Source organism: Nasonia vitripennis, chromosome 5 (assembly GCF_009193385.2).
Source record: "Nasonia vitripennis strain AsymCx chromosome 5, Nvit_psr_1.1, whole genome shotgun sequence".
In the NCBI taxonomy this organism is placed as follows: domain Eukaryota; kingdom Metazoa; phylum Arthropoda; class Insecta; order Hymenoptera; family Pteromalidae; genus Nasonia; species Nasonia vitripennis.
Genome location: NC_045761.1, coordinates 13,161,345 through 13,174,456, shown reverse-complemented (window position 1 = coordinate 13,174,456; position 13,112 = coordinate 13,161,345). Strand labels below are relative to the sequence as shown.

Below are 13,112 nucleotides of genomic sequence, written 5' to 3'. Positions count from 1 at the left end.
TTTCTTGACTAAACAAAAAGATACTAACGAATTCCGCGGGCGTCAGACGCTCTGTATATAAGATGAAGTAAAAAACGTTGTATATATCATCTTTTGTTGCCTAACATTTTTAGCCTTGAACTTTAAAAAGTCTTTATTTTCATATCCAATCGCAGTATTACACTTCCTTGGATGTAATTGAATTCTATTAAATATTATAAATTTAAAATACTAATAATAACGAATTAACGAACATATCCAATATTCGAAAAAGAATTTTTTAAATAAGCTATCTTACGCGTTCTTATACATTTATTATGGCAAAGATTTTGAGTTTCGTTAAAGATTTAATTTTCAAGCATGCTTAAATTTTGATCAAAACATCAAACTTTTCTAGGCTTACATCATTGTAACTAAGTATGCAATGATGTAGGTCTATTTGCTATTATTTGGAAGTATATTACAAGGATTTTTTTGTTAACAGATACATTCATCTTATTTTAACATAGCCATTTACTAAAAGTTATCTATAGTAAATGTTGTATAGAAGAATTCTCAGCAATCTCTATCCATATATCCAAAACATAACCAATTATATTTTTTTATGATTTTTAACATTCACGTTTACTTTCACGTGTGTCAAGGCGCTTCTGGGCATAAAATGTTTAATTGAAATGTTCTCAAGGCATCTACATACTATTTTGTTTAAAGCTTCTCTAATACTATAGAGCAACTTGCAAAAAGTATAAATCATCAATAACGTCTAATCTAGCTCTTGTTTTTTCGCGAGCGAAGAACAGAGAGTGGATTTAAACGTCGTCGAGGCGTATTTTCAGTGGATGAGGAACTGCCTAATTTGAGTTTAGGAGCTTTTTGCGTCTTTTGCGATTTTAGATCTTTTGGGGTCTGCGTTTTAACGGATTTTGAATTACTCGCCGCAGCGCTAGGGGTAGTTGTTATAGAAGTGGATGCGGTTGCAGTTGTGATATTGGTGGTGATAGTGGTGGTGTGAGATTGGGAGTAGGCTTGGTTTTTGGGGCTTACTTGTACCTCGCAGGGAGGTGGTGCGCTCCTATAAGATGGTACTATCTTGAATGTTACTGATCCCCGAGCTTCTCGCTATAACATAACAAAATAATTAACTTTGTCAGTAACTTAATGTGATTGCAGTTTAACATTTATAACTTATGTTAATAAGGATAAAACAAAATAATAATGAATTGAACAACCACTCTTATATGAATATACTTACAAGAATCTTTTGTAAGGCATTCACAGACTGATTAGCGACTGCAATTCCGTTGATTTCTCTAATTTCATCACCGACGTGCAAAGTAGCTTGTCTATGGATCATTCCCCCGTGCATTATTCTAGCGACAATACATTTACCGTCTTCGTTCATTTTGAGTGTTATCCCCTAAAACAATGTTTGCCATGTAGGTATTTGTCAAGACGCATGTCAATTTTTTTCCAAAATTTTCGAGTTTAAACGTATACTGATGTACTTAATCTTATATTAATATTCGAATACAATTTTATGCCAAACTCACCATGGGTTCATCCGTATTCTTCTGAAACTGGACAAGCCTAACTCTCGTGACGTTCTCGAGTTCAAGGTCACCATTCTGACCCTCAAGATCGTCGCCTCCATTGAGGAATGGAAAGATAGGAGGAGGCGTTGCTCTTTTTGCATCTTCTCCATACACTTCTTGACCCGTAACATCTTGTGCTTGAAGTAGAGCCTAAAATATAGGCGTAACTCGTTAGGATTTTCATCAAGCAGACTAACACATCAATAGCGGCTTTATATTATTTTTATAGTAATAATCCTACAATAAGAGATAAATCGCACAGGTACATCATGGGCCTTTAGCATTTAAGATAACTGTTTAAAAATATTTGGTTGAGTAATACACATTCTACAATCCTAAAGTAAAAAAACTTGGGGACCTTAATGAGCGAATTTTTAGTTTAATGTCGTGCGCATATTTAAAATACCGCATCCGTTTATTTAAGTCGTTGTTTAACTGTCAATTTTATCAAGAACAGTCAGTCGTTGCTTGTACGTCGATTTGTAATCGAAATAATAAGCATCTTTCAAAACAGTGTTTCTATTAATTTGTATTCTCTCTTGATGAACATAATTAACACGATGTACGAGGGAGTTGTCTGAAGAGCCCAGTTCAACATGTTCGCAAATTATGCAAACGTTTATAGTGTTTCATGTAAAGTTTCCGCTCGGCAAGGCGAGCAAATATAAGTAATTAGATTCTAATCTCTATTGTTTTACAATTTATTAATTGTTAAATTCTGAATGAGAAGATTTTGCACGGATGCAAATTAAGCAAAACAATAATATTAAAGATGTTTTTGCACTTTAAATATAAGGCTTATAGAGAACTAAAAAATAGCAGTTTTATCATGAGATTCTTTCCAGCTTTTATGGAAGCGGATCGCTCCAGTCGTGGATAAATTTTACAACCTTGATACAAATGCAAATATCTTGAAAAAGCTTTTCACTCTTCTAAGGTCTCGAAACAGGTATCAAGTGCGTTTCTCGTCAGTTGGGAGGATTTTTTTTTCACGAGAAAGAAAAGCTTACCACTGTTATTAGCTGTACTGGGCAAGTTGCTTTATTATTTTTGAGAAAGTTTAAAAAATGAGAAGAATAGCCTTCAAAAGTACTGTGAGACTCGTTATCGCGACAGTGATTACTAAAAATAACAATGTTTTTGGGTACTCGCGATGCAATCATTCATCTGCAGATACGAATTATGGGTTTTTGCAGTTAAATAAGCGTATGAGCGAGATATTGTATACATTTAATTACAAAACAAAAAGGAATGAATACTATCTGCCAGTAAAGCATAACTCACATAACAAAGCATTTCGTGTGAGAGCCTATCGACAGGAGCCCGTCCTCGACAGAATCTTCACCGCTTGTATAGCAATACTAGTATCAGGTGCTCTGTAATGCAGCAGCCGCAGCAGTGCAGCAATACACAAACGAAAGCGATAAGCAGCAGCGAACGTTTGAAAATTCATGACGCTACTCCGTGAACTGACATGAAACGAAGATATTATGCAGACACTGGCTAAAAGATATGGGGCCAAATAACTGGCTTCAAATCACAATGAAACTGGTAGTCGTTATTCGATGTACAAACGCGGGCCAGGCAGGTTGCAGTTCTACGTGTGCAGACGGATGGTCGAGTACTGACTGAGAAGAGCCCCGCTGGTATTCGCGTCATAGCAGTTTGCGCTCTCTCTCTCTCTCTCTCTCTCTCTCTCTCTCTCTCTCTCTCTCTCTCTTTCGTTCATTCGGTCTACCTCCCTGCATTTTCCTGCCGGTGGATTGTGTACCTGCTCGCTTTATTCGCGTGCTACTTCGTACTTTGCCACGCGCCACTACTGCGATGATGCTTTGACTCCGGACATGCTGTTTCATTAATTGAAAATTACATCGCTCTAATGAAGCTGCTTTTTTCGAGCGTAAAACTCTGATTTTTAAGGCGTGCTTTTTTAATGGTGCACGTCATACATACTGTTGCAATTACGATGAAAATGTTCCAAATTTAAGCGTTATTGCGCGGGAGCTTGCAAATATTATACTAATCGTCAAAAATAGCTTATATACTACTCTGTACGTTGACTAGCATATTCTTCGTATGCAAAAGTAGATTTTCATCCCAGAATACAAGCGTGTTTTTGAAGTTAAATCAAGTGATTTTTCAAAAACTTTCTCTCATTGTTCGAGGGACTTAAATTTCTGAAATGGTTTTCATGCGCTTGTGTCATTATGTTGCTTGTTTTGAAAAAACAAACGCACGTGGACTTTAATAATGACCTTTCGCTAATTAGACCATTGTAAAAACTGCACTGGAAAGCGCTTCAGAATTAACAGAACACTCTTTTTTTAGACGTGTAACGTAATTATAAAATATTATAATTGCATTACAATTTCTGTCGTTTCTCAAGAAAATAAACTTTGCACAAACAAGATTTTTAGTAAATGGAGTTATATGTTAAGAACTAAGCGTGCATAAAAGTCGGTAAAGTTGAAACGTCGCTTGGAGGATATGTAGGCCGTATTTCTATGCAGAGTTTCAAAGGGTATGTATAGCCCACTGTATCAAAGGGTTCTCTCATTGCACGAGCGATGGCGCTGTGCCTAGAGCATTTTACTATCGCAATAACTACTGCTATAAATTACTAGTTCATTATTGAATCGTACTATTTAATATTTAATTTGTAAACGTTCGTTAATATTTGAGCCCGATTACATAATCATGTACCGAAGATACAAACGCGCAATTTTGCAACTGACTTTAAAACATTGAAATATCTCGAAATCAAAGTTTTGAAAATAGCTTTTCAATTCAGCACAGAGTATGCTGCAAATACTTCAAGAAAAACTACTCGTCGCGCAATCCGAATACGTTTAAAAACGTTGACATACTTTTGCATGATAAATGTTGGCGCTTAGATTAACAAAATTTCATTGGCACGTAAAATATATGAAAACTATATTGAATCACATCTGATATGGAACAGCCGGTGCGCGATTGGTGTACAGGGACCACGATAACACCTTACTTCACCCGTGTTGGCCGTTTGCATTCGCTCGCACATTTAATATTCCATGGGAATAAGCAGTTCCGAAGTAATACTTTGGAAAAGTTGTATTTTTTTCAAACTTCTTGGCACACAATGAACACGCTCTCAAAACGCGCATGCGCGGGCGGCGATCGACAGCTTTTGTAATAATACGCAGCACTCACGCTCGAGTGAAATGCATCTCTGGTGAAAACATCAACGGAATAGCCGCAGAGTAAGTCTGGAAAAGCCGGAAGATGAATTTCCTAGCAGTAAAGCGATCTGGTAAAAGTAGGTCGCGATTTTCTACATCATTTGCAACGCATATAGTCAATCAATCGAACTTTTTGGTAAGAGCTTAAGACCCCTCGCTAATTGAATTTATTTGCAAGTGAAATCGCGACGCCGGCGAAAGTATTAAAAAGAAGCGAAGGAAAAAAATGGCGTGGATTTTTTTTTATACATCCGCCGTTCTTTCTCCGTTTAGTGTAATAAACAGACCCGTAAAATAGTAGCCGTAATTTAGTTTCCGAAGTCAGTTTGTCTTTCTGGTACAGTAGTTGCTGTACACCATCGGGTGGTGAATTTACACCGACGAGTTGGATAACTTGCATTTAACTACTGTGCAAATGGTCAATCTGAAAACCACAACTTATCGGATCAAAGTGCTCGGGGTCGCCCGTTCAAAACATCTATTAATTGACAGACTCCTTGATTGGATATACGAGTATCAACGGCATGGGAATAGCGTGTCCCGGAGGTGCAATGCTTTATGTACGCTGTCGCTTGCGCACAGTTGCTAATTTACTAGCTGCTATCGTCACAAAATATTGATGGCCATGGAAATTAGCTCGTTCGAACTTGAAAGCTTCTTTCGCACCAATTTTGACATGTCAATACTGGGGAGCAAATCTCGTCGCCCAACACTGTATATAGTACACGGTCTGCTCTCGAGGATCCGGAGACTCCGCAGGTTAACTATTAATCAAGAAGCAACGATTCGTGTCGCAGCTTAATCCGCATCCTTGTTTCACCTACAGAGGAATGTACTTAGGACAGCCCTTGGGAGCTAGGTAGGAGCTAGACAACACCCTTGAGATTCGATTGCACTTTGACATGGTTTCGTGCGAGGTACTAAAGTTTTTAGTACGAAAACGAAATTTACGGCGCTCTTAGCTATTCTTCGGCATTCTTTGCCCTGGAGAGGCTTTATTTATTTACCGATCGAAGATACAGAGTGGCGGAAAAATGGAATTTCGCAGCGTATAAAGTGCGAGAGCTATCTATACGGAATTATTATTTTAGACATTGAAAACTGAGCAGTCGGAGTGGCATCGATATATCGGTCGAAGGTCGATCGAGAAGACGAACAGTGTGTGTGTTTGTACAGAGCGGTCGCGAATTAAACGCGGTCTAGGAAAACGAATTGGGATTTCAATGTGAAGCGTTTAATTGATCCTTTTGTTTTATATTCGTATTGAAATAAAACGCCGGCTCGCTCGACGGCTGGACTCTTTGATATTGCTGCGCATCAAAATAGGTCAGTTGACTCAGCTCTTGTAAAACACAAAGAGTCAAACTTGTCTATATATGTATTGCAGTGCTCTCATGTGTGTGCGCAGGACACGCGAGCTGCTGGTGTGTAGCGCCGCGCATACATGTATAAGTGTGTTTTCCGGTCGCGCAAAAAAGCCCCACTTCGAGCCTCGGCGTGCACTATACCGACACGCGCCGCTACATCTCCTGTACATGAATGCGCCGAGAGCTCGCTGCAGCATCTGGCCGCAACGGAATCCCGGCTGCTCGCTTTATATTAGCCGAAGTCTTTTCAGAGCCATCTCTATCGAGCGATGATTCGGTATCTTGTTTCGAGAAAACTCGAGGGCTGCATGCGAAACACGTAGGTTCACGCGCGCTGCGAGTGTGTGTGCAGTGTAGACAAGAGTCAAAAAGCTCTCGCGAGAGAGGGAGATCGGCTATCGAAATATCGATTTTCTTTTTCATCCGATGCCTCCGTCGGACAATGCGGCTCAGCTGCGCGCCGCGCGGACAATGGAACAGAAAAACTACGTGCCGGCGACATCACGGCGTTGCGCGCGAGGATGTTCGGAAAAATTAAAAAGTTACCGACGCAAGCCGCGCGCACGTGGCTTCGGCTCGTGCTATTTTTATCGTCGGGGGAGCCGTTCCACTATTGCACACGTGAAACACCGACTACATTCATATTACATTTTCGGACGGTGCGTCGAGTGCATCATCGCGAGCACGAAGTTGCCTGGATAGTCTTGGCGCGGCAATCAATTATTCGACGCCGAGTTTCAATAAATGGGAGAAATCAGAACGCTGAGTTGTCGGCGCGGGAAAAATTCACGCCACGTAGGAGGCGCCGTAAGGGGGGCGTTGAAAGTTGGCCGCCCATGCGCTCGAGCGTTCGGCAACTCGTTATCTTGTTATAGGTGTATATCTATAGATTTACGGCACGGGGGTACGTGTATATACATGCGCGCGCACACCCCCCGCACTCACACAGCTCACGGGCGGGCGTAAAACTAATTCAACGTAATGGACTATTTCCTCGCATTAAGTGCAGATTTTCGAGCAGGGCCGAATCAATAATCGAAGCCGAGCTGCTCTCGCGCTCGCGCGTGTGTGTATATCCTCGGCTACTGGTAGCAGCGGCGGCGAGCAGCTATAGCCGAGAGAGCGTGGGCAGCGCGCCGTGTGCGCCGAATGTTCAAAGCGGATGAAATAATTGAAAAGAGCCCGACGCTACAGCGGCGCCGGCAGCGTACTGCCGCAGCGCCTCGTCCGTGCAGCACTGCAGAGAGAGAGACAGCCAAGCTTATTCTATATGCTGAATCCAAGATGTATATATAGATGCGGCTACACGACGCGACCGCCTGCGCCGCACGCGATACCGAATTTATAATTCCCAGGCTTCGCGACTCCTGCGCTGCTCTGTACGTATACACTGTGCTAGCCTTTGCTCGCCTCGATTCCTCCCGCGCGCGTGCATTTAAATGTGAAACCAGACTCTTATTTCTTTTCTCTTTAGCCTTGAGATGTTTACAGCCCCCGCTAGAAACCCGAGACACGTGCCCTCCTCGAAGCTTTATTCCGCGAAGCTCTCCTTTTCTCGCACAGCTCGGCCAATCCTTCGCTCAGGCCACGAGTTACGATGTATTTCGATATTGAAAAAAGTCCGTCATTCAATATCCCGCATATGACCCTGCCCCGCGCGGACACGCACATATCTCCGAAAGATTCGTACGTATGCTCTCTTGATGGGGGGGGGGGGGGGGCGAAAAGTGCGATTTCATTCCTGCCCCCCATTCACTCTCGCTATGTGCCGACAAAAGTCGTGATAATTCACGACGCGACGAATGATCGATGAACGCTTTCGCTGAAGCTTGAAAGGGACGCGATCCGTAACGGCTGCTGCTGTGCGCGATTTTTAATAACTCGCTATCGCAGTCCGAGTATTCGAGCCCTAGATACATTATTCGGTCGTCTCGTGAACGCGCGAGCGTCTCTGTGTTTATTCAGCAATACCAATTAAAAAGAAAAACGTGATATATGGAGCGGTTATTGGAAACCTTTATTCGCCAGTCACTGCGAACGCGTCTAAAGTTTATCCCACATGACGCGTCTGACTAAAGCCAGGCGGAGTCTACTTGAACGCTAAATCTGTATTGACGGAAATTTTTCGCAAAGCGCATACACAACTCGCTACAGAGCTGCGGCCCTGTTTCTTTGGGAAAAATTCGAGAGGAAGCCGGAGGGGCGTATACGTGTGTCATACTTATACTCAGGGGTGGAAGCCGCCGTATAGAGAGCGAGTTCAAGGCTGCGAAGGAATGGCCGATCGTTTACAGTCGGAGTATACTGTGTCAAGCGTGTAGCCTGCGGTGTAGGGGATGAGGGCTGAAGTTGATGATTCTATTTTCTGCCCTCGTTCGAAAGAACGTTGATCGAGGCGATCAGAGCGAGAGAGGGTCGTACATAACGCGTGCATTGACGCGGTGGCGGCGGCCCTCTCTCCCCATCGCCGTTTTCTCGTGATCCGTTTTTATTCCGAGAGCGTGCGTCGACGCTATAAATTTAATTTCGACGCGTAATTTCTCGGCGGCTTCTGCCTCGCTGCGTTAATTAACGCTAAATAATAATGAGACGCAGCGGCGAGGCCGGCGTTTTTGCTCGTTGTATCGTCTGGTGGCGCGTCTGTTTGGGCTGCCGCCGGTGAGTTAAAGTACGTAATGTCGCTGAACTTGTCACGTACGGCCAAGGCGAAGTGGATGAGCGAAGTAGGTCGCGCGCAGCTTCTTTCTCTGCCTTCTCATGCTCTATCTACTCCCCAGCGCTGCAGCTCCTTCAGCGGCGCGGAGAAGAGCAAATAAGCAAGAACTTACGGCCAGAGGAGGAGGAGTGAGGCTCGCCCCATCGCTGCCAGCCAATTCGCCTCTGGAACGCCGCTGTACAATATACTTTTTCCTCCTCTCTCGCTCTCGACGGCGGTGGCATTTAGGATGTTTGACGATAATTCAGTTACATAATTGAATTGTCGCTTCGCAGCGAGCGAACCTTCATATTTTCCATTTAAAGAGCGGTCGTTCCGCGCTCCCCCGCTCGACTCACGTCCGCGAGAGCAGCTATATACAGGCTTAGAAGATTTCTCTTCCTCTCTGCGCGAGCGAAGTTGTTCTTTCGTTTTTATCGCGCACGCGCAGGACGGACCGAGAAACATACCGATAGGACTAGAACGGGCCGGATAAGATCCTGCCTAGGATATACTAGGTCACTCGATTCTCGGTTGCAGCGCCGTTTGGCTGCGTTCCAATCATCTTCCTCTCGCTGCCCCTTCCTCTCTCTTTATACAGAGAGATTGCTGGAATCGAGAGCGCGCCCGCCGCATTCGTTAATATTTTTACGATATATATATTTCGTCGTTCAATGTTAGCGGCTCAACTTGTGTACGTATAGGGGCACAGAGATCGAGTGATGGCTTGCGATTCAATTGCCAGTTGGTCCGAAAAAAGTTTCCCGCTAAAATCGAGAGCTGCGTGAAAAGTCCGGCGTTCCCAGGACGAGAGAGCTCGTCGCAGCGCGCGCGGTTTGTCGAATCCCGGGAAAGAGCAACACTCGCGCGATCTAGATCATTATTTGGGGCACGCCGCGGGAGCCGGGGGAAAAGTATCGGGCCATCGCATACATTTGCCATTCCATTTACATTGTTGCGCGCATAAAATACGTCGCCGAACGCAGCTTTACGAACGAACCCCGCCGCGATATTGCCGATAGGACGTGTGTCTATAGGTACGCGGAGCCGTAGCTAAACGGGTGCATTGGGGATATTAAAATTTCGCTAACCTAGTAATCGCCGGCAAAGGCTCGGATTTCGCCGATGCAATTAAAAAAATAGAGGGAGGGATCGCCGTGAGCATTGATTTTTCCCCCCTACAGAGTAGCTTTTTGCGGGGACGCGTAACAAGCTGCTCGTGCAGCGCGGCGCATTTTTTCCTTTCAATCGCGCCGTCTTTCACTCGCGCGTCCGTCTGGGCGAGTCGCGGGAGAAGGGATATCGCCGGAAGCTGCTTCATACACGCGAGAGGGAGAGAGAAACGAGGAGCCATTGTACGAGGCTGACGGCTGGAGTCGCTGAATGATTGTGCGCGTGTGTGGCGGCATCGAGAGGAAAGACAACGGCGAGGGATCACGGACCGGCAGCTATCCCTGCCATAGGACATGGCCTATGAGCTGGAAGACATAATGCCGGCGTCCTCTCGCGATGCTCCCTTTTTCCCGTCCTTCCTTCCTTCCTGCCTGCCTTCATTTTTCCCTTTTCCCGAAACAGCTCGACACCCCAAGACAGTCCCGTGAGCGTGCGCGGGGGAGTAGCGCAGACTGAAATTGCTGGAAGGCAGCTTGTCTCGTGCCTCTCTCTCCTCTGCCTTGGGACATTATATATCCAGCATGAAAACCCGATCTTATCCGAGGAGCTTTGGCGCAAAAAGAGAGCGAGCGAGTTGAAATGCGTCTGCAGCCTGGCGCGCGTGGAGTGTGTGTAGGATGTGTGAGCGGAAAGATGGCGAGAGAACTAGCGCGCCACGCTTCGCGATGCAAGGCACGCAAAACGCTCGCGCTTCGCGTTTTGCGCATAAGAGACGACCGCTGACGCTCGCGCTTCGCGTTCTTAATGCCTGTCGGTGCTTATACAGTATTATCCTGTTTTTTTTTTCAATATTGTTGTCAAAGTTTTGATTGGTATTCTTCTGGCGGTCATCAATACTACTGGAAAATTAGTAACTTATTTGTATTTGTATCAATTATTTATTTTTGTTTGTAGATATTCTTAAAATATATCTTATTTTAATTTTATTCTATTGTAATTTCAAATAAATAATACAACACTTTTGTATCGCAGTCTTCAAGAGGAAGTAAACAAAAGGATGATATTTCGTTTGTAGGATTTCAATTAGAATATTAGAAAATTGATTGTTTAGGTATTTAGCATAGTTTGTAGCTACATAGAGCTTTTCTTCAATCTAAGCAATTTTCTTTATTGAGTTTAGGTTTTTCTAGTTCAGTATATACACTTGAATTTTGAAAGTGAATTTTATGGCAAATAATTGGTTTTTAGCTGTAAAAAATCGATTTTGGGCTGTAAACTCGAGTTATAAGCATTTTCATGATTTGATGTCAATAGAAAAAAGTTGTATTTTGAAAATGTCTACAACTTTTCCATTTAACATTTTCATGTAAAACGTAAATCCGTAATGTTTTATGTCAAATAATTGGGTTTTTAGCTGTAAAAAACCGATTTTGGACTGTAAACTCGAGTTCTAAGCATTTTCATGATTTCATATTAATGGAAAAAAGTTGTATTTTTCAAACCGTTTTTAGCGATTTTTGGAGGTGACCGCATTCTGCGTATACGTGCAGGATCAAGCCCAAAATAAATCTGTCAGCTTAGTATTACGAGGGGAGTTCGCAAACAAATTTTTAGCCCGATTGATTAAAGTCTTTCCGAGATAATCGCATGACAGGAACATTTTTATTAAAAAAACGCTTAAAAATCGAACAAATTGTGCCCGCATTTCAAAACGACGTAGAGGATCGGGATAAAAAAAAAGTTCTTTAGCTTTTGTAAAAGGAGACTTCTCCTAAAATTTCAGCCCGATCGGTCGAAAATTGCGTGAGATATCGCATCTCACACATTTTTCGCACACGAAACTATAAGACACTTCCGTGTCGCGGTCGTGCGTAAAAAGTGAACGAAGCGGAAGGAAGAGCCGAGCGACTTCGGGATTTTCTGAGCTGAAAAAAGGCAAGCCCCTATACGTACATACGTACATAATTGTTCAAGTTGAAGATCAGACGAGTGCTACACTACTGCAGGCACCGACGTAGCGACGCGCGCACGCGCCAGCGGTTTTCTCTTTTTCGCCGCAGCCCCTCATCCGCGAAAGTAATGACTAAAGTTGCCGAGTGGCACTGGCGGGCTGCTCAAAAGATAGCACAGAGAGAGAGAGAGAGAGAGAGAGAGAGAGAGAGAAAGAGAGAGAGAGAGAGAGAGAGAGAGAGAGAGAGAAAGAGAGCTGATGCAAACCCCCATGCAGACGCGAGTTGGCGCAGCTCCAGGCAACTCGGAGCGATTGCCCGAGCGAAAGTAGCTCCGTCCCGCGCCCGCTGCATGTAGTACGTGTGTGCAGCGCGAGCCGCGTCCCAGGATTCCCGCACGTCCCGCCGATGTTTTCCGGCTAAATACACGTGTCTCGGCGCGGCGCGAGCTATAAAGAGAGCCGGGCCGATCCGTTGGAATTAATCGCCCTCGCTTGCCGGTAATAAATGATTACGTCGCGCCAAAGCTGTCGGAAGCAAGCAAGTCTCGATGCATCCGCCGCCGCGCGAACTGGCCTCGAGCTTGAGCTCCAACTAGAGAGAGAGAGAGGGAGAGAGAGAGAGAGAGAGAGAGAGAGCCGAGCCCGGAGGGGCTGTGCTGGGACACACGACTGCCGATGCCCGCTCTCTCCGCGCTGCTATCACACCCCGGCTGACTTGTGGTAAATTATAGGCAACGCCCAGCTCACCCACACACAGGCGCGCGCGCGCGCGTGAGAGCTGGCTAATACGCCGCACCGGATGAGATAGCGCGGCCGCGAGCTCTCGATTGTTCAGGGACATTTTTACCGTTTCCTTATTCGATTGTTTCGCTCGCGCAATATCCATCTCGCTCCCCGCTGCGCATAGCTGCGCGAATTTTCTTTCGTCCTCGGCTCGGCGGTCGGAGCGTCCGGATGCTCGGTTGTACGAACGAGACCGGACTTTAGCGCGAAATATAATCGCTCGTTTTTCCTGTCAGCTTCCGCGCGGCCCGCTTGACTGACACTCGACGGCGCGACCCACCCTCGAGGCGCGCTCGGAACAAATTAAACAAAAGCCCCCTCGCGAGCGCGCAAACATTTAAATTAAAATCTTCTTAATTCTCTTAACTCTCACTCTCTTTCTGACGCGTCCTACAACTCGCGCGCGCGAATTTC

At 44.6% G+C, this 13,112-nt stretch overlaps 1 protein-coding gene across 17 annotated transcripts in view; it reads right to left on the bottom strand.

Moving 5' to 3' along the window:
* The window catches only part of LOC100117071 (peripheral plasma membrane protein CASK), a 64,002-nt gene that overhangs the window by 12,058 nt on the left and 38,832 nt on the right, over positions 1 to 13,112 (bottom strand). For 9 of the 17 annotated variants that reach the window (XM_031931944.2, XM_031931949.2, XM_031931947.2 and 6 more), the window contains 3 exons: positions 1,530 to 1,721; positions 1,232 to 1,396; positions 1,024 to 1,098 (listed from right to left, as the gene is read on the bottom strand). In XM_031931944.2, coding sequence (XP_031787804.1) covers positions 1,024 to 1,098; positions 1,232 to 1,396; positions 1,530 to 1,721 — 432 coding nt within the window. Of the gene's footprint in view, positions 1 to 1,023; positions 1,099 to 1,231; positions 1,397 to 1,529; positions 1,722 to 2,855; positions 3,202 to 13,112 lie in introns of those variants that run through there. The other 8 variants (XM_032600448.1, XM_032600446.1, XM_032600449.1 and 5 more) reach the window with 2 other exon arrangements.